This window comes from Rhododendron vialii, chromosome 7a, assembly GCF_030253575.1.
Source record: "Rhododendron vialii isolate Sample 1 chromosome 7a, ASM3025357v1".
Classification (NCBI taxonomy): Eukaryota; Viridiplantae; Streptophyta; class Magnoliopsida; order Ericales; family Ericaceae; genus Rhododendron; species Rhododendron vialii.
In genome coordinates this window covers 4,808,551-4,830,552 of record NC_080563.1, presented here as the reverse complement: position 1 = coordinate 4,830,552, position 22,002 = coordinate 4,808,551, and the positions used below count along the sequence as shown (strand labels likewise).

The window sequence follows — 22,002 nt, the reverse complement described above, 5'->3', positions numbered from 1 at the left end:
ATTAATGGGCTAATGTGGAAGTCGGTGGGGTTAAGTGACCCCATTTGACTACATGTAGCTCCGCCCATGTGTAAAGAGCATTTTTTTATTGTCCTCAAATATCATTGTTAAGTACAGCCAATCCCGGCCATGTTATGTGTGCAAGGGACATGTACCATTTGTTCATGAACTTCTATGTATCCAACCAATCCACGCTTACTTTTTGTTTTACAAAAAAAAGAAAAGAAAAACGTGTTGCTTCCAACACATTTCCTTGTCACCGTTTTTAATTTTTCTTTTTACTATATTCAAGCTCGTTTGACCGACTAAAATCAGATCCTAGCGTCGTATGCGTTATGACTCAAGTCCGTTTTGACACACATCATGTCGATACCCGATTGTGATACCCTACGTTATTCGGTCTTTCTAAGCCCTTCTTATCCAGCTTCGTTAGTTAGGGAAAATGATGATCGCTACATGCTGGTTAGACCTCTTATCCTTTTTCATTCTCTGGAGATGTTTACTTTTGTATTTAACTTCTCAAGTGGTGGACTTGCCAAGTCTTTCAACTAAGTTTTAACATCTAGCTATTCATTTTATCATCCCACACCTTCTCTCTATATGCTATATATAGCACTTCTTCTCCACCTCTCTTCATCACTCCTCATCTCAAAATATTTCTCCTCCTCTCTCCACTTGTCCTGCATTGTGATGCTTTTTGTGTGTGTGTGAGAGAGAGAGAGAGCGCACCAATGGCTTGCTTAAAGCTGGTTAGTTGACTCTCTCTCTCTCTGTTGTTAGGCATGTAGAAACAAAGATGACCATCTCTCGATCGTTTTGTAGTTCTTCCAATCATAAGCTCATGAATCATTGATCCAATTTGATTTTTTTCTCAAAACTGAATATATGAATATATATACATATAGACACACACACGTAGCTAGTTTCTGAATTGTGAATAGAAAACCATGCATGCAGTGATGCATGGGTCCAAGTGAACTCTAGACCTAGAGGTAAAAAGTCCTAATCTTTAATCTGCCCTCATCATTAGATGGCTTAAGACTAATGATGCAGTGAAGCATGCATGGGACCATTTTAATAATTGGTTTAAAATGCGTTTAAAACGTACTTTTGATTCTCGAAATGATTGGATTATCGCCTTAATAGGAGACTGGGGGGGGCCTGTGACTACATGAGGGCCATTCCGGGTCATGTTTGATGTTTGGCTCAACGCTGAAATTTTTGGAATTTTTTTCCAGAAACTTCATTTTAGCAATATCAGCACTATGTAACTTGAAATTTGTTTATAGAACATAGAAAGAAATTACATATCTATATTCAATTTCCAGGCGATCAATGACATGAAGAAAAAGATCAAGGAAGAAGAGACTAGCACACTTGATGGGACAGTTGATCGACATGGTCGCCCTGCAATCCGACGGAGAACTGGAACAAGGTTTGCTGGAATTCTAATACTAGGTAAGTTCATGTTGATTAAGCATATATGACTAACTATCGAATCAGCGGTTAAAGTAATTAAGCTAACTGTCTCGCATAATTTAGAGGTTTTCGGGATTCCACTCTCTGTCCATGGACAATAACTCTGTTTCTTTGATTGAACGAATGATGAAACAGTTAACCAAGGGCTTGCTACACTGGCATTCTTTGGGGTTGGGGTCAACTTGGTGCTGTTTCTTACAAGAGTGATGGGCCAAGACAATGCTGAGGCTGCAAACAGTGTTAGCTAATGGACCGGCACTGTCTACATCTTCTCCCTCCTTGGTGCTTTCCTTAGTGACTCTTATTGGGGACGATACAAGACTTGTGCCATTTTTCAAGCTATCTTTGTCGTTGTAAGTTATCGCAACAACTATTTTTCATCGAGTTCAGCTTCTCTTCGTTAGACAGATTTTTTCTTTGATTCCCATTATTTTATCCTAGGCCCTCTCCCGTCCTTTGATCATGAGAATTTTCACATTACTTCTATCTTTGTATTGTAATGAATTAGTACATGTTTGAGTCATTTCGTATTCACATGGGCATGTTTGATGACAGGGTTTGGTATCACTATCATTTTCATCCTATATTTTCTTAGTCAAGCCTGCTGGTTGTGGGGATGAACAAACTTCATGTGGGTCCCACTCGAGCGCCCAACTCAAATTGTTCTACGTGTCAATTTACCTAATTGTCCTTTGAAATGGAGGGTACCAACCCAACATTGCAACATTTGGAGCAGATCAATTTGATGAAGAGGACTCCAAGGAAGGGCACTACAAGGTGGCCTTTTTCAGATACTTCTACTTGGCCTTGAACCTTGGCTCCCTCTTTTCAGAAACCATTTTGGGCTATTTTGAGGACAAAGGCATGTGGACCCAGGGCTTTTGGGCCTCTGCTGGGTCTGCCACTTTGGCTCTGGTATTATTTCTCGCGGGGACCCCTATGTACAGGCATTTCACTCCTAGAGGGAATCCTCTCTCTAGATTCTGTCAAGTGGTGGTGGCTGCAGCAAGGAAATGGAAGGTTGAGATGCCAGAAAGTGGAGAGGATCTATTTGAAGTGAGTGGAAAGGAATGTTCAAACAATGGCGGCAGAAAAATTCTCCACACCCATGGATTCAAGTAAGTTCAGCATTATATATATCAACAAAGATTACTGATTTCTATATAGTGATCCCAAGACTAGTGGAAGTAATCTACACTCGGAAATTTGAAAACGGAAATTAACTGTATACTCAGTGGCAACTTTGGCAATGGTCCCTGTGTTCCAATCGTATTACTTAAGGACATATATGTTGTTCAAAAGAAAACTTTAAGTACATGCATCATATTTTGGGGATCATATACAAACAATTGGGACATGGAGGACCCAAATCGTACAATACAGATACTAATCTTGAACTTCACTTTGTATGTACAGATTCTTGGATAGAGCAGCAATTATCCCATCAAAGGAGTACACTATGCAAGCCAAGGAATGTCACAATCCTTGGGGGATTTGCACAGTGACGCAAGTTGAAGAAGTGAAATGCATACTTAGACTCCTACCAATTTGGTTCTGCACAATTCTGTATTCAGTAGTCTTCACCCAAATGGACTCTCTCTTTGTGGAGCAAGGCGCAGCAATGAAAACTACCATTTCGAGCTTCCACATTCCTCCGGCGAGCATGTCTAGCTTTGACATCCTCAGCGTTGCGACTTTGATCTTCGTTTACAGGCAAGTCCGAGGATTTCGTTGACTAGACAAGGAAGAGTACATCACGTTAATAAGGACAATGGGTGGAACTTTAAACTTGCTTCCTTTGAGGAATGAAAAAATTCACTTAAGATATAGTTTTAGAATGATAGCACAATTGAATTTGATTTAGTTTAAAGCTGTTGATCAAGTTAGATTGATTTGGTAAAGTTTTGCTCCTAATAAACAGATGTTTTGGCTCCACTCTTGTTACAGGCGAGTTCTCGACCCCCTGGTTGTGAGGCTACGAAAGTGTAGCCCTAGAGGCCTCACCGAGCTACAAAGAATGGGGGTCGGTCTAATCATAGCGATAGTGGCTATGGTTGTGGCAGGGATAGTGGAGCATTTCAGGCTAAAACATCGGCAAAAGACTTGCACCAACTGTGACGGTTCGAGTTCCTTGAGCATTTTCTGGCAAGTCCCACAATACGTACTCATTGGAGCATCCGAGGTTTTCATGTACGTCGGGCAGCTGGAGTTCTTCAATGCGCAGGCGCCAGACGAATTGAAGAGCTTTGGGAGTGCACTCTGCATGACTTCAATTTCACTGGGGAACTACGTGAGTAGTTTGCTGGTGAGGATAGTGATGAAGATCTCTACTAGGGATGAGATGCCCGGTTGGATCCCGGGCAACCTTAACAGAGGCCATTTGGACAATTTCTGCTTCCTCTTGGCAGCCTTGACAACAGCTGATCTTGTGGTCTATATCATATGCGCAAATTGGTGCAAGTATATCAAGTATGAAGGTATCAATAATGAAGACAACAATGGAGAATTTAGGGTGTAGCTATTGGGGCTCATACATATGCTTTTGATTGTGAAGAGGAGAGGAAAAATAAATGGGGAAGGGAGAGGGAGTACTTAGCAAATGCAGTGTTCATGCCTCCACGTTGAGCATGGAGTTGTTGCAAAACTAAAGAAAGGGCGATGTTAGCCTATATGTTTGTACATGGAGCTTCTGGTATCACTATCTATAAAACCAATGTTGAATATCCGATTTGAGTTAGAAATCTGTCTTATAAACTGGCCCATCGGATGAACTCTTTTCGGGCCTTCTGTTTGACAGGCCAACAAAATGAACTGCTCATTGTTTGTACAGGAAGTAGCAAAAAAGCCATTTAGAGACGAATGGAATTCAACCTTTGTTTGAAAATTTATTGAGCTTAAAAAATGTATCCTGGCATATCTCATACTAACAATGATTTCAAGTCCCAATCCAAAGGTGGGCTTAGGCTATGACAGCTATCGTTAAAAAACTCGCAACACCCAATTTGGTCACAAAAGTGATGTTAATGATATAACACTGACAGATCATGGGTAATGTGAATTCAAAGCATAGTAATTCGGATATACAACAGTTGCATACCTGGAATGGAGCCTTTCCCCTTGTTAGAACTTAGGTACGACCGCAAAGACAAAAGATCTCTGATTCGGCGATTCCTATTCGTCAAAAAAGATTTTGTACCAACGCAACGAAGTCCAGCTGTCATCCGAAGAGCACAATTTATGGAACTTGTGATTATGATTGCAGAGGAAAAACGAACCCCGTTTCACCTCATATTCTGACAAATCAACGCCACTTATAATACTCTGATAACAAGGATCAACGTTCTTGTATGAAGTACTCCCTGCCTTTTCTTCATCATGCACAAGTTCGAACCCCACGTCCTTTACCTGAAAAAATCCTTTCTCAGGCACTAAAATATCCACTTCATACTGATTCCCAATCTTCCAATGACTTAACCACAACATATTATCATCAATTCCGGGCATGCCCATGAACGTTGGGCTGTAGAACCATTTCAGATTCTTGGTTTTATTACTGACTTTAATGTGTAACTCATTGTTGGTATCTGTTCCAGCTTAAGCGCACCTCAACTAATGACAAACTGGAGACTCAATTCCACCATCCACTACAGAGGCGGCTCTATTAAGACCATTCCATGGTGAATTGAACACCCGAACAATTTTTTATTTATTTAGAATACATGTAAAAATTGTTGGCTAACATTTCTTTGAACACCCAATGTAAATATCAATGAACACTCCATTCTAAAAGTCTTGAACACCTAACTCAAAAAGAATTGAACACCTAACCCAAAACTAATTGAACACTCAATCATAACCCAATTACAGTCCATCAATCTAGGTAATTTATATTTGAACACCTAACATATTATCTCAAATAAAGCTCATAATCATAATTAAAAAAATTATAAAAAGAAAGTGAAAAGAATAATCCTTTGGTATAAGTATTATGCTTTGCGTTCTCTCTCCATCTTTATTATTGATGGTCCAAATGGGTTAATTTTGCATTCATGACAATACCTAGTTTATTTTTTTTCTAGCTAGCTTATAAGATTACGGACAGAGCTTTAAAAAATTTCAACTACATGGCAAATCCAGTTAAATTGAATAATATTCATTCGAAATTAAGACTACGATATAAAATCTCATTATGTCATCCTAAAGAACAACATATTGTCGAGAAGGTCAACCCCAATGTACTCGCTACAATTTCCTTCAAAAGGGTTTTAGTAGTTTAATATGTTAGTTAAAAGTTGGCAAAAAATATGAAAACTCCTTTAGAACAATTGTAAAATTTTACCACCACCATTCTCGACCTCTTTATTCTCGAAACGCTGTCTACTACGAAATACAACAATTTTCGAAAAAATAAATTTTTTGTTAAAAACAATAGTATATGTTTTTAAAGTTGTCATTTTGCCTCGCAGTTAATTTTTTTAAAATAGAAGTTATGTTTTTTAATTGTACTATTTACACAACTATATGAGATTTTGTATATATATATATTATTGGTTAATATATCAGCTAGTAGAGTTAATGTAATTTTTGAATACCTTATCACAAATTTTTAGAGCTGCCATTGCCTTTTACCATCCGCACTCTCCTTTTTTTGTTTTTATTGATGTGAATTGATTACATTATCCCTTAATGTGTTAAAAAGTGAATCCAGACATCTTGAATTTTGAACTTTTTATTAATGTGAATTGATTACATTATCCCTTGATGTGTTAAAAAGTGAATCCAGACATCTTGAATTCTAAACTTGGTAACTTTTGGCGGCCAGGCCGCAAAAGAGAAATCTTGTAAATCCCTTAGACCTGACATGAATTTCCTGTCGTCTTTGACCAGACTAAGGAGAAGAATAATAGTACGTAAGCTGATTCAGACATCCGTGACTCGGTGACTGTAGAGAAAAGAAAAAAAAAAGGACTGGGGACATGGTGTTCTGGTGTGATGATTTTGCTAGTAGTAGTAGTAAAGAAGTGGGGTCCCTTGTCAAAGCGCGCGGGGGTGCCTCGTGCACCATCGTCACTCCCACTGATTACCAAATCGCGTAGCCAAATCCGCAGCGTTTGTTTATAACCCACATAAATGTATTCTTGGCCTCATGGTTTTTTTTTTTTTTTTAAATCTTTAAGGTGAACTTTTTGTGGTTCTTCGACGAAAGTAGTCCCATTGAAAATGTAAGAGTTTGCATCTTATACGCATCTATAGTACAAATGTGTGATAATCATTTCCCAACAATGTTCTTAAAATTGATGACTGTGGGGAACATAAGTTGGTAAGTGATAACTCCAAAGGATTGGCCAAGTGGTTTTGGCTCGGGACTTAGATATTTGCTTCATCCTAAAATCTCAGGTTTGCTTCTCTTTGATAACAACTTTTGCGGTCACCTCACCTCCACGTGTAAGTGTGTGAAACGGCTGCGGGAGGGACTGTAGGCAGTAGTCCGAGGTGTGCCCAAGTTGGTCCGGGACATTCTGTGCGGAGGTTGCTCCATGTTGAAGGTTGCGTTTTCAATTAAAAACCCTAGAAATTTTCTAGGCTACATTGAGTAACGTGCATTTTCATTCTACCCCTACTTTGAACTCCCAACCAAACAAAGTTTGAACACTTATCAATTTGAGAGAACCACAAATCAACTTAGATTTGAATACTTTCTTCGGCTTTAATAGGGCTCTATGCAAGTGGGCGGTGAAATTGAGCGACATGATTAATCGAGATGCGCGTAAGTTTGCTTAAACACTTGAATTATCAAAAAAAATTCACATTTGAACACTTAGCAACCCTTGTTTATACTAATATTTCAGTCTTGTTAAACAGAGTCGGGGATTAAGATTTTTTTGAACACCCTACCAAATATTTTTGGAACCGCCACTGACACTAGCATGGAGTCCAATTAAAGCTAGGGCAATGCCTAGTATGGCCTAACCCATAAGAGTTGAATCCACATGGGAGCTGAGAGGTTTCGAATATGAGATTTTAAGAAATAACTACATGCATCTTTTTTTTTACAAAGAATAAAGAAAATTTCATCGCCTTAAAATTATTTGTGTAAAGAAAAATTAGGTTTCGAATTGATAATAAGAGATCTGAGACTAAATTTAGTTTTTCAAGTGGGTATGAAAAAAATTGAGATTGGAGAGATCTTCTTGGGTTAAAAATTAAGAGCCCGTTCCAGAACACCTTCTTAAAAAATAAGTACTTATTTCACATTTTCAAACTCAAAAATAATGTAAATAAAAAATAATTTTTTAATTTTTTTTGCACCGTATAAAAGATTTCATCAAGATCTTTCAAACAAGATCCATATTGCATATTTTTAGATTTCATTAAACTCATTATTTTTGAGCTTGAAATTGCCTTCTTAAAAAATAAGTACTTAAAACTCGTTCCGGAACGGAGCATATACACTATAAGAGTATGTAACGCTATCGATATCGATATCGTATTCCTCTTCACTCCTTTGAGACCTATTATTATTTAGCTTATTATCAAGAGTTATTTTGGAATGGAATTGTTTGGAGAAAACTTAAAAATTTTGATTGACCTAAAATTAGCAATTTTAGGTCTATTGAATGTAATTGAAACTTGAGAAAATTTTGACCCCATGAAGTAATAATTCTAGAGTGATCAGATTAATGGGCTAATGTGGAAGTCGGTAGGACTAAGTGACCTCACTTGACCACATGTAGCTCCGCCTACGTGTAAAGAGCATTTATTTATCGTCAACAAATATCATTGTCAAGTACAGCCAATCCCATGTTATGTGTTCATGAACAGAATGTATCCAACCATTCCACGCTTCTTTTTCGTTTTACAAAAAAAGAAAAAAAAAAAACACGTGTTGCTTCCAACACATTTCCTTGTCACCGTTTTTAATTTGTTTTCTTTTTTTACCATATTCAAGCTCGTTCGCTAAAATCAATACTTATTTTTCTAATAAATACTTAGTGTTTTTAGGATTAAAGATTATGTATTATGAGAGAATGACCTGTCTTGTAAAACGGAAAAAAAGTATTTTAAAATTAAGAACCTTAGCGGAAAGGAGCCTATTTTGTAGCCGTCGACAGGCCGGGCCAGATCCTAGTGTCGTCTGTGTTATGACTCAAGTCCATTTTCACAGACAGAGCATATGTGGATACGCGATGGTGATACACTGCATTATTCGGTCAGAAAAGTCTACAATACACACGCCTTAAAAGTGTGTACCATATGCATATATTTTATGGTTCATTCATAACATTTTAGCGTGTTTCGTAACTTTTCTTCTAGAATTCATAACTTTTCAGCAGTACAATTCGTAACATTTTCATTATGATTTATAATATTTTAGTGTATCTCGTAACCTTTATACGATTCGTAACTTTTTAGAAATACGATTCGTAACATTTTCTCTATAATTCATAACATTTTGGAGGGTACATATGATACACATCCAAATAAATAGTGTGTATTGTAGTCTTTCCCTTATTCGGTCTGTGTAAGCCCTTCTTATCCAGCTTCGTTAGTTAGGGGGAAAATGACGATCACTACATGCTGGTTAACCCTCTTAACCTTTTTCATTCTCTGGAAATGTTTAACTTTTCTATTTAACTTCCCGTGTGGTGGACTTGCCAAGTCTTTCAACTAAGTTTTATCATCTAGCTATTCATTTTATCATCCCACACCTTCTCTCTATATGCTATATATAGCACTTCTTCTCCACCTCTCTTCATCACTCCTCATCTCAAAATATTTGTCCTCCTCTCTCCTTGTCTCTCCACTTGTCCTGCATTGTGATGCTTTTTGTTTGTGTGTGTGTGAGAGAGAGAGCGCACCAATGGCTCGCTTAAAGCTGGTTAGTTGATTCTCTCTCTCTCTAGGCACGTAGATACAAAGATGGTCATCTTTCGATCGTTTTGTAGTTCTTCCAATCATAAGCTCATGAATCATTGATAAAATTTGATTTTTTCTCAAAACTGAATATATATATAGGTAGCAGCTAGCTTCTGAATTGTGAATAGAAAACCATGCATGCAGTGATGCATGGGTCCAAGTGAACTTTGGACCTAGAGGTAAAAAGTCCTAATCTTTAATCCGCCCTCATCATTAGATGGTTTAAGACTAATGATGCAGTGAAGTATGCATGGGACCATTTTAATAATCGGTTTAAAATGCGTTAAAACGTACTTTTGATTCTCGAAATGCTTGGATTTCGCCTTAAGAGGAGACTGAGGGGGCTTGTGACTCTATGAGGGCCATTCCGGGTCATGTTTGATGTTTGGCTCGGCGAGTTGGTAACACGTGCCAATATTTACGCTGAAATTTTTGGATTTTTTTTTCCAGAAACTTCATTTTGGCAATATTGGCACTATGTAACTTGAAATTTGTTTATAGAACATAGAAAGAAATTACATATCTATTTTCAATTTCCAGGCGATCAATGACAAGAAAAAGATCAAGGAAGAAGAGACTAGCTTACTTGATGGGACCGTTGATCAACATGGTCGCCCTGCAATCCGACGTACAACTGGAACATGGTTTGCTGGAATTCTAATACTAGGTAAGTCCCTGTTAATTAAGCATGTCTAACTACCGAATTAGCGGTTCTAAGTAATTAAGCTCACTATCTCACATAATTTAGAGGTTTTCGGGATTCCGCTCTCTGTCCATGGACAATAACTCTGTTTCTTTGATTGAACGAATGATGAAACAGTTAACCAAGGGCTTGCTACACTGGCATTCTTTGGGGTTGGGGTCAACTTGGTGCTGTTTCTTACAAGAGTGATGGGCCAAGACAATGCTGAGGCTGCAAACAGTGTTAGCAAATGGACCGGCACTGTCTACATCTTCTCCCTCCTTGGTGCTTTCCTTAGTGACTCTTATTGGGGACGATACAAGTCTTGTGCCATTTTTCAAGCTATCTTTGTCGTTGTAAGTTATCGCAACAACTATTTTTCATCGAGTTCAGCTTCTCTTCGTTAGGCCCTCTCCCGTCCTTTGATCATGAGAATTTTCACATTACTTCTATCTTTGTATTGTAATGAATTAGTACATGTTTGAGTCATTTCGTATTCAAATGGGCATGTTTGATGACAGGGTTTGGTATCACTATCGCTTTCATCCTATATTTTCTTAGTCAAGCCTGGTGGTTGTGGGGATGAACAAACTCCATGTGGGTCCCACTCGAGCGCCCAACTCAAATTGTTCTACGTGTCAATTTACCTAATTGCCCTTGGAAATGGAGGGTACCAACCCAACATTGCAACATTTGGAGCAGATCAATTTGATGAAGAGGACTCCAAGGAAGGGCACTACAAGGTGGCCTTTTTCAGCTACTTCTACTTGGCCTTGAACCTTGGGTCCCTCTTTTCAGAAACCATTTTGGGCTATTTTGAGGACAAAGGCATGTGGACCCAGGGCTTTTGGGCCTCTGCTGGGTCTGCCACTTTGGCTCTGGTATTGTTTCTCGTGGGGACCCCTAGGTACAGGCATTTCACTCCTAGAGGGAATCCTCTCTCTAGATTCTGCCAGGTGGTGGTGGCTGCAGCAAGGAAATGGAAGGTTGAGATGCCAGCAAGTGGAGAGGATCTATTTGAAGTGAGTGGAAATGAATGTTCAAACAATGGGGGCAGAAAAATTCTCCACACCCATGGATTCAAGTAAGTTCAGGATTATATATATCAACAAAGATTATTGATTTCTATATAGTGATCCCAAGACTTGTGGAAGTAATCTACACTTGGAAATTTGAAAACGGAAATTAACTAAATACTCTGTGGCAACTTTGGCAATGGTCCCTGTGTTCCAATCGTATTACTTAAGTACATATATGTTGTTCAAAAGAAAACTTTAAGTACATGCATCATATTTTGGGGACCATATACAAACAATTGGGACATGGAAGACCCAAATCGTACAATACAGATTAGTATCTTGAACTCAACTTTGTATGTACAGATTCTTGGATAGAGCAGCAATTATCCCATCAAAGGAGTACACTATGCAAGCCAAGGAATGTCACAATCCTTGGAGGATTTGCCCAGTGACGCAAGTTGAAGAAGTGAAATGCATACTTAGACTCCTACCAATTTGGCTCTGCACAATTCTGTATTCAGTAGTCTTCACCCAAATGGACTCTCTCTTTGTGGAGCAAGGCGCAGCAATGAAAACTACCATTTCGAGCTTCCACATTCCTCCGGCGAGCATGTCCAGCTTTGACATCCTCAGCGTTGCGACTTTTATCTTCGTTTACAGGCAAGTCCGAGGATTTCGTTGACTAGACAAGAAAGAGTGCATCGCGTTTATAAGGACAATGGGTGGAACTTTAAACTTGCTTCCTTTGAGGAATGAAAAAATTCACTTAAGATATAGTTTTAGAATGATAGCACAGTTGGATTTGATTTAGTTTAAAGCTGTTGATCAAGTTAGATTGATTTGGTACAGGCGAGTTCTCAACCCCCTGGTTGCCAGGCTACGAAAGTCTAGCCCTAGAGGCCTCACCGAGCTACAAAGAATGGGGATCGGTCTAATCATAGCAATAGTGGCTATGGTTGTAGCAGGGATAGTGGAGCATTTCAGGCTAAAACATCTGCAAAAGACTTGCACCGACTATGACGGTTCGAGTTCCTTGAGCATTTTCTGGCAAGTCCCACAATACGTACTCATTGGAGCATCCGAGGTTTTCATGTACGTCGGGCAGCTGGAGTTCTTCAATGCGCAGGTGCCGGACGGATTGAAGAGCTTTGGGAGTGCACTATGCATGACTTCAATTTCACTGGGGAACTACGTGAGTAGTTTGCTGGTGAGTATAGTGATGAAGATCTCTACTAGGGATGAGATGCCCGGTTGGATCCCGGGCAACCTTAACAGAGGCCATTTGGACAATTTCTACTTCCTCTTGGCAGCCTTGACAACAGCTGATCTTGTGGTCTATATCATATGCGCAAAATGGTACAAGTATATCAAGTTTGAAGGTATCAATAATGAAGACAACAATGGAGAATTTAGGGTGTAGCTATTGGGGCTCGTACATATGCTTTTGATTGTGAAGGAGAGAGGAAAAATAAATGGGGAAGGGAGAGGGAGTACTTAGCAAATGCAGTGTTCATGCCTCTACGTTGAGCATGGAGTTGTTGCAAAACTAAAGAAAGGGCGATGTTAGCCTATATGTTTGTACATGGAGCTTCTGGTATCACTATCTATAAAACCAATGTTGAATATCCGATTTGAGGTAGAGACCTGTCTTATAAACTGGCCCATCAGATGAACTCTTTTCGGGCCGTCTGTTTGACAGGCCAACAAAATGAACTGCTCATTGTTTGTACGGGAAGTAGCAAAAAAGCCATTTAGAGACGAATGGAATCCAACCTTTGTTTGAAAATTTAACGAGCTTAAAAAATGTACCCTGGCATATCTCATACTAACTATGATTTGAAGTCCCAATCCAATGATTTGAAGTCCCAATCCAAAGGTAGGTTTAGGGCTATGACAGCTATCGTTAAAAAACTCACAACACCAAATTTGGTCACAACAGTGATGTTAATGATACAACACTGACAGATCATGGGTAATGTGAATTCAAAGCATAGTAATTCGGATATACAATAGTTGCATACCTGGAATGGACCCTTTCCCCTTGTTAGAACTTAGGAATGACCGCAAAGACACAAGATCTCTGATTCGGCGATTCCTATTCGTCTCCAAAAAAGTTTTTGTACCAACGCGATGAAGTCCAGCTGTCATCAGAAGAGCACAATTTATGGAACTTGTGATTATGATTGCAGAGGAAAAACGAACCCCGTTTCACCTCATATTCTGACAAATCAACGCCGCTTGTAATACTCTGACAACAAGGATCAACGTTCTTGTATGAAGTACTCTCTGCCTTATCTTCGTCATACACAAGGTCGAACCCCACCTCCTTTACCTGAAAAAATCCTTTCTCAAGCACTAAAATATCCACTTCATCGCCCACTTCCAACTGATTCCCAATCTTCCAATGACTTAACCACAACATACTATCGTCAATTCCGGGCATGCCCATGAACGTTGGGCCGTAGAACCATTTCAGATTCTTGGTTTTATTACTGACTCTAATGTGTAACTCATTCAACCATGTTGTGCGGACATCATGGGCTTTTCCATCGATTGTGTAGTATGATGTGTAGTATGCATACAAGATACAGATATTAAAGCCTAGGATCCTTAGATTAGGAAGCGGAAGTGGAGGCATCTGCATAGATATCAAGGGTCCTACGCTCTTAGTGCTGAACCAATCGGGAACCTCACTCCCTGGAATGTAAGTGCTGAAAATACTGCATTCATAGAGTCCCTGAACCATGCAATCACAAGTTTTCTTTAGTTACAATATACAGAAGGGCGGGGCACGCGCCCACACACACACACACACACAGAGCACCTGGAGGAGAACTTTTCTGTAAGTTGTTGAGAATGTATCGAACAAATCCACCTTAACATCTCCAAGCGATTCCAAGTTAAATAGCCTCAAATGGTTGATCATTTCAGCATCAGTGTTTCCCAAGGGTTCTAATTTGAACAAACCCTGAACTTCAACTAGTTTGTAGCATTCACAATTCCACAGATCCAGTGACCTTAACAGATTTGGAAGATTAGTTACCCTTTCCAGTGACCAACATTTGTCCAATATCAACTCTGTTAAGGTTGTTGGAAGCTCCGAAAGTGATTGGAGCCTTGTGCAATCATTTAGCCTAAGAGACTGGAGCCTACTAAGACCTTTTATACTTTCCGGTAGGCTATAAAATGGATTTGTTGATACATTCAGTTTCTGCAACATAGATAGGCTTCCGAAATCCTCAGGAATAGCAGAGTCTGACAGATTGCAGTTTGCGAGACTTAAGTTTGTTAACGATTGTGACAAAGAGGCCAATGAGAAGTTTATGGGGTTTGGACATTTTCTTGGTTTCGATATTGAAGACCAAAAGACAAAACCCCATGGTTTCACCTCACTTGGGGCAGAAGTCACTTGAGCTATTGCAGTTCCATCTGCATGAAGCAGCTTCAAAGATTTCATCGTGCGTAGGCCCGTAGGCAGCTCATCGAGCCTTGAGCAACCAGAGACAATGAGTTCTTCCAGACGTTTAAGAAGACAGATTCTTCTTGGAAGTTTCCTCAGATTTCTGCAGCCTCTTAAATTCAGCAAAACAAGTCTCCCCAATACCCCGATGGATTCATGAACCTCACTTAAATTTATGCAGGATTTAAGAATCAACCTCTCAAGATTAGGGATTTGCGAGAAGTTAGGCGTACCGATAAGCCCATGTGAATGACTGAGATTGAGGATTTTCAACAACTCCAGTAACTGTAAACAAATACAAAAGAAAGTAGTCACTTTCAATTTTTTTCTCAAGCCCAGAAAAATATTCATATATTTAAAAAAATATCATACCTTGGTTCCCTTCCAAAATTGTTGCAGGCTGCTATTGCGCATGTCAAGAGCAATCAGGCTCTCCATAGGAAACGCACTGGGTATGGATTTAAAAGTGGAACCACGCCAATACAACCATCTTAACCTCTTGGGAAATTCTTCAAAAGCTCCTGTTAGCTGTATATTACTGAGCTGCAGTAGCCTTAACTTGTGCATCCTGGTGAACATATCAGTTCGTAGGACTACATCACACCGTGTGGAAGATGATTCTGATAATGCATGATTCAAAGGGAGCCAAGAGAGGAGGCCGAGACGACGTCTCTTCACTGCATTGTTCCCGTCCACCACTCTCCATTTGTCAGCAGCATCCCCAGAATTACGTCTCTTTGATTTTTTCACAGTAAAGGACTCCACTGGTATATCTTCATCTGTCCAATTGAGGGCGAGGCCTTCTATTGTTTCCGTACCCTATTTGGGGAAACCAAAAAAAAAAACCATTGTATAACAAGAACTAGGAAAAATAAAAAAACGTATGAGATCATAGTCCTTACTGTTTTTTCAGTTAATACATCAATCGAATCCTTTGCCCACCACAATCTGCTGCGTTTGCCAAGGTCACTTGGTGATTCTTGTCGTACAATTTCTCTTCCCATGTCTTTAAGTATCTGATGCATTATCAGCTTGTTGGATTCATCAATAGTCAAGAGACATCTATCAACAAGGTTTTGAATCCCAACTTCCGTGTAGAAATCGCAACCATCCAGTATCGTACTAGCGTAGGTTTTACTCTTTCCAACAAAGAAACAAGCTATATCAAGAAATAGAGCTTTATCATGGTCATCCTCTAAGGTTTCATAACTAATTTTAAGTTTTTTAGCGATCACTGAATTGGGAATCGCTTCCAGTTTCCTTAATGTACTTTCCCACACTTCTACTTTTCTGCCAAATAAACAACCACCCAAAACTTCAAGAGCTAAAGGAACCCCATCACAATAGTGTACAACCTTTTCTGAGAGCTCCAAGTAACCTTCCTTGGGATATTTTTGTTCAAAGGCATGCAAACTGAAAAGGATTAGTGATTCATACTTGCTTAATTTCTTAACCTTATGCACCTTATATAACTTGTGTGTCTTAAGCAATTGCTCACACCTTGTTGTTATCATGATTTTGCTTCCTGGGTGGAACCAATCTCGCATTATGCCAAAAGCATTTAATTGGTCCACGTCATCTACATCATCAAAAACAACTAGTACTCTTTTACGACAAATGAGATCTCTAATCTTGGTGATTCCTTCATCAACACAGCCAATTTTTGCCTTTCTTCCCTTGATAATGTTGGAAATTAGTTGTTTTTGCAACGAAACTAAACCATTGGGTTTTCCTGCTGCTTCGCGAACGTTCGCAAGAAAGCTGCAGCTACCATGAAACCTTTCGAAGTTTAGGTTATAAACAGTCTTGGCTATAGTAGTCTTTCCTATTCCAGCCATCCCACATATCATCATTGTGCCAACATCATTTGACTCATCTTGTAACCATGAATTGATGTCTTTCACATGAGAATCCAATGCAATTTGGTATCTGGGAACATTTAGTGCTATGCGATTCAACTTCCTCCCAAACTCTAACAATGTGCTGAATAAACTTTGACTCGTGCCTGCAAAAGTAAACTACTATGTCTTGATATATAGCAAAGGAAAAAGAATCATCTCAAGATGCAAGAACATGGAGCGATTCTCCATCTGCAACTTGAACAAGCATGTTCATGACAAGTAGTTCTTCTTGTTTATGTTGGAAATTGTCCCACATCGGTTAATTATCTCCTCCAAAACTAGTATATGAGCCTGGGCAGTCTCTCCACTCTTTGCCAATTGGTTTGGAGTTGGATGTTTTAGCATGGTATCAAAGCTAGGTTTTCGGAGACTTTTGGACAAGACTCTATGTCGTTAATGGTTGGTTCTCCCTTTGTTTTTCGTTAATAGTTGATTGTTGTGTTGAATCGTTTGTTTACCTCACCACGTGCGGGGGAGTGTTGAAGCTTGTCCCAGAGAGAGAGAGAGAGAATGGCAGGAACAGAAATTGCAACCTCTGAAAAGAAGAATCTGCCCAGGTTCATATACTAGTTTTGGAGGAGATAATTAACCGATATGTTACAATTCCCAACACTCCCTTGCACGTGCGACCCCCGACTCGCACGTGGAGAGGTCAACAAAGGATCTAGAACACACAGATCACAACGAGACAAAGTGCAACTATGGCACAAACAAAGGGGAAGAGCCTTCGATAATCTAGCTCTGATACTATGTTAAAACATCCAACTCCAAACCAATTGGCAAAGAGTGGAGAGGCTGCCCAGGCTTATGTACTAGTTTTGGAGGAGATAATTAACCAATATGAGACAATTCCCAACAGTTTACAACCATAATCATACTCAAAGTTGAACTTCATGTATTTGTACGTTCTACTTTTTATTGTGTCAACATAATACAAAACTTCACTCCATTACTGAAAGAAAAAGGCTGCTTTGACTACTACACCCATACAATTTGTTGTACTATTCAATCACATTTAGAGGTAAACCTTTTGATAGGGAACTCACTTCGGAAAACTTTATTACCTCCAAAATCGATTCCTATGAAGAACAATATCCTGTAGCACGAAACCATGAAATTATACATGTCAAAACTGCACAAAAGCTAATGTTACTAGCCTCTTCTAAAGATAAAAGCCGCAAATTACAAATTCTAAGCATATTCTTTGGTGCAACGGGTTTAGTTTTGCCATTTTGTGATCACATGTAGAGAACTCAGAGTGCTTTTATGTTATTGTGGCAATTTTTTACTTCCTTATTTTGTGCCCCTTATGGAATTCCAGAAATCCTAATAAATAGAGCAAGAATGTGGCATCTAGCTAGGCATTTGTCCATGAAAGGGGAAAAAAATGCATCTGATGCTGGGAAGCTGCAAACAACTTTTTGCCTAAGAAAGAAATTGAGAAAATTACCGATCTTCCAAGACCTCCCCTTCCAAATCACCTACTTCTCTGAGAGCAGCCTTCCACCTCTCGATCTTGGCCATCCCCTCTTTCTTCCTTTCACCTATTTCAGCCTTGAAGTGCTCTTCATGTCTCGTGAATGCCGTTGCAAAACTTCCGGTCTGGTTTCTAACTTCGGATGGATGCACATGGTAGAATACAGGGAGAATTATATGACCAACAGTTTTCTTGTGTTCAAGGATTTTCAAAAGTTCATCCAGACACCATCTTGAAGATGCATAGTCTTTTGAGAAGATGATAACTGAAACCTTTGACTCTTGAATTGCCTTATCCAATCCTAACTCAATATCTTCTCCGACCTCAAGTTCGTCATCATCCCTGAATGTGCGAAATCCTGCATACATCATAGCTGTGTGGAGGTGATCAGTGAAGGTCTTCCGGGTGTCTTTGCCTCTGAAACTCAAGAACACGTGATAAGAACACCGAGACATCAGTGTCGGGGATTCTTGGAATCTCACACTCACAGCAGCCATTGGATAAATGAGGAATATATTGGGTCTGCGATAGCACAAGGGGCAACCTTATAACATATCAGGAAACAAGTAATGAACCAAAATACTGAAGAATAACAATAAATAAAATCTCAAACAAAATCTAAAACTACGACATGAAAATGCTTATACAGGAGATTCCACTCAGGGCTGGTGGCAAGTTTAAACTGTTCAAAGACAACTCGCTTGACAAAGGTCATAACCCTTAAAATCGGTGTAGGTAGAAGTTATTTATCCAGTTTTACTTAAATATTTCCACTTGTTCCTCGCTCAACTCTTGTTTTTGTTTAGCTAATTACCAATGCCGTGAATGATTCCATGTACAGAACAACCTACGGAACACTTGGAGAAATGTAGGAGCTGACAGTGGCTGTCCCATACTCAATGTCATGCCCAACTTTTTAAGTTAAATGCCCTTGTTCTAGTTTGGCACATGGTTTCATCTTGAAATACATGATGATGACATTGCGACCGCTGGCAAAGCCAGCAACCAGCACACCCCTTAAGCAGCCGGGAATGAAGTTTGAGCCTGCGATTTTCAAATATTACTGTTGTGGGGTTAACTGTATGGAACTAATAGATAGTCATTCATACCCTTATAGACTCTAGTTTAGCACAAGAAACAAAACCAAAGTGTTCCTATGCTGGGACATACTTTCAAAGATCACTATATAAACCTCTTTAAGCAATCATGATCCTCAGTCAATGTGGGCAACAAGACTATTATAGTAAGCTTATTCATCAATTCATGTTTCGTTCAGGTTTTCCCTTCGGTGTTTTCGTGGAACTCCCATCTGTGAAGGTTATTCTCCACTCATTTTCAATTAGTATTCAGTTCTTTAAAGAACAATACGAGTATCCCTTCTTGAGTTTTATATGTTCTGATCCGGGTTTTTCAGAGTTGAAAAAAACAGTTGCTAACGTCTTGCTCTTAGAGGCTCGGGTTTCTTTCTTTTCTCTGAAGCCTCACAGAAAACCAACAAAACAAAAACATAATTCAACTCTGAGGATTGGAGATAACTCCAGCGAAATGGAAGAGTGCCTTCCAAGTTCCAAAGGCATGGTTTATCCCCAGCCCCAGCCCCAGCCCCAGGCTCATGTTTTATTTATGTGTAATAGGCTTTGATACTTCAACCGTTAGTGCTATACTATTGGGCTTATGCCACTTGCTGCCTTGCATTCACAAATATTCAAAAGAAATGTTCTAAAAATTGCTATGTTCTAGTCGAGCGAAAAAGGGGTGCCTGGCCCCTAGGCAAGAATTATGCACCGACTAATCGGCTGCCTAATCTAGATGTTGGACCACCGCCTGGCGCCTAGGCAGCCGGCTGACTTTTTGAACACTTATCAAAAGTTGTCTAAACTGAAGTACTGTAATACTATAAAGATCCAATTATGTTGGATATATGATCAAAAATATATATATATATTATGTTGGATATGACCAAATAGTTCTGCATATTCTAATGTACTACGGATAAGATTATTTAAGAATATTTCTTCCACTGGTAGTTGTAAACAAACTAATAAGAATCTCTTTTATTAATGTTCCCGAGATGCTCAGTGATTAATTTATTAAGTTGACCAGAACGTTTATCCCCTTTTGACAGTTAAACATCTGGCTATACATTCTTAAAATTTTTGTTTGCACGTGTTGCTAATGTATCTATAAATAGGAATTGCATATCTTTCTTTGAATTTTGAGACCCCCATTAATGATTTGCTGAAAAAAGCTGAATTTTAGTTCTGGGGTTATTGTAATGATGATGATGAGTACTTTTTGGACTCCAATCATTTCGAAATAGGGTAGCTTTTATGTTGAAATTTTAGTTCGTGAAAAATATAGATCCCCATATTAGGGTTCGCTTTAGGTTCATCCAGAAAACTAAGGGCCAGCCCTGATTTCTAATCATATCGAAATCCCATCTCATAATTCCATCAAATTTAGACATTCCTAATCACATTCAATCAGATATGCGTTTTACTCACACACACAGAGAGAGAGACAGAGAGAGAGAGAGAGAGAACTAGTACTCCACCACACTTCATATAATTGGCAAGGAGGAGTTCGAACGAGGGAAAAGGCTTACCTTACTTTACAAAAAGAAACGATGCCAGTAGGGCCTTTGATCACAGGGATTGAGTTATGATACTTTCAAAGAATTTCCCCACCCTCCTTTTTCTTCTCCTTCACAGGTTTTCTTGACCGACATGTAGCAATGAAAATCTTGCCCCAGTTTGTAGAATTTGACGTGAATCACACACTCATACATATCAACTGTGGCATGACCGGGGTTCAGTTGATGTCCAGTTTTATTATGGTCCAGTCCGGTTCAGTTTTGGACTGTTGTGGATCCTTTCTGGGTCTACAACAATGATTGAAATTGTTCATTTCGTAAAGATCGTTCAATACATCATCCACACCAAAAATTAGTCTGATCGAACATCAATAGGTACATGAATGAAACAGATTTGTACAAGAAAAAAGCGATGACAAAAATTAAGTTGAAATTAACAATTGTCCATTTTTTTCCTATACAAATCTATTTTGTTTATATACCTATTGATGTTCGATGAAGCTAAATTTTGGCGTGGATGACATATTTGATGAGTTTTACAAAATGAACAATTCCGATGATTGTTGTGGACCCGGGAGAAGCCCAAAATTAGACTGGACCATAATAAAACTGGATATGAATTGAACCCGATGTGTGGTAGATCTTTATCTCAATATATCCTTGCTATAGGATCTCGTACAATGTGTCAATGTTAAGGGTCATCATTTGGGCCGAAGGCCCGCAGCCCGCCCTAAGCCCGCCCGGTCCATCGGGCTTTTACCCGGCCCGAGCCCATAGTTTGTAATGGGCGGACTCGGGCTTATAAATTTTTACTCGGCCCAGCCCGTGAGCCTGCCCGTGGTACCCGTCCAAAAGCCCGCCCATTAGCCCCAAATCCCACAAAATCCTTTCTTTTTTCGCTTTCCCAAGGAAATTTAAGCCCGCCCGGTGGCCCACCCGATTTTTGGCCCGCTAGCCCGTCAATTGGGCTAGCCCGCGGGCCGGGCTTAGGCTTCAATTTATAGTAGGGAGCCCGGCCCGCCCGGCCCGCAAAAAAGAAAAAGCCCGATCGGCCCGGCCCGTGGGCGAGCTTGGGTAGTACATTGACGGCCTGGGCCAGCCCGGCCCGATGATGACCCTTAGTCAATGTATTTCTCATTATGTGTGTGTTCATAGGGGTAATTTATTAATTGTTCACAATTGGAGTATCTTGTCTCTGTGGTTTCAGCCCTCAAGTGATGAGGTTATATCTATTTTATTCCATGACCAAAAGAAGAGTAGGTTTATTGTAGGGGTGATAAATGAACGGGTTTGGGTCAAATTAGATAATTTGTTAGTGGATTGGGTCTTTAATGAGTTATTAACCCATTTAGACCCATTAATTATGATTGTAATTAGGAGTTTTTACAGGCCGGCCCCTTTTTGTCCCTACATATCCATCCAGCCCCACCCTACGTTAAACCCATTCCCAACAAATCCTATTTTAAGTGAAATA

At 39.5% G+C, this 22,002-nt stretch overlaps 2 protein-coding genes and 1 pseudogene across 3 annotated transcripts; 2 read left to right on the top strand and 1 right to left on the bottom strand.

Moving 5' to 3' along the window:
- Nucleotides 1–641: 641 nt before the first annotated feature.
- On the top strand, nucleotides 642–12,558 carry LOC131334160 (protein NRT1/ PTR FAMILY 7.3-like). 2 transcript variants are annotated; one of them, XM_058369051.1, is made up of 6 exons: nucleotides 642–749; nucleotides 9,937–10,063; nucleotides 10,217–10,434; nucleotides 10,600–11,162; nucleotides 11,461–11,757; nucleotides 11,947–12,558. In XM_058369051.1, the coding sequence occupies exons 1-6, from the start codon at nucleotides 732–734 to the stop codon at nucleotides 12,515–12,517; spliced, it is 1,794 nt and encodes a 597-aa protein (XP_058225034.1). In that variant the 5' UTR covers nucleotides 642–731; the 3' UTR covers nucleotides 12,518–12,558. The 2 variants fall into 2 exon arrangements, with proteins under 2 accessions (XP_058225034.1, XP_058225033.1); XM_058369050.1 differs by lacking the exon at nucleotides 642–749 and adding an exon at nucleotides 8,584–9,358.
- On the top strand, nucleotides 653–3,997 carry LOC131334847 (protein NRT1/ PTR FAMILY 7.3-like). The gene is made up of 6 exons (XM_058370141.1): nucleotides 653–749; nucleotides 1,329–1,458; nucleotides 1,615–1,832; nucleotides 2,035–2,597; nucleotides 2,896–3,192; nucleotides 3,427–3,997. Exons 4-6 carry the CDS (start codon nucleotides 2,344–2,346, stop codon nucleotides 3,995–3,997), a joined length of 1,122 nt encoding a protein of 373 aa, XP_058226124.1. The 5' UTR covers nucleotides 653–749; nucleotides 1,329–1,458; nucleotides 1,615–1,832; nucleotides 2,035–2,343.
- Nucleotides 11,264–20,676, bottom strand: LOC131334165 (disease resistance protein RPV1-like; annotated as a pseudogene).
- Nucleotides 20,677–22,002: the final 1,326 nt, after the last annotated feature.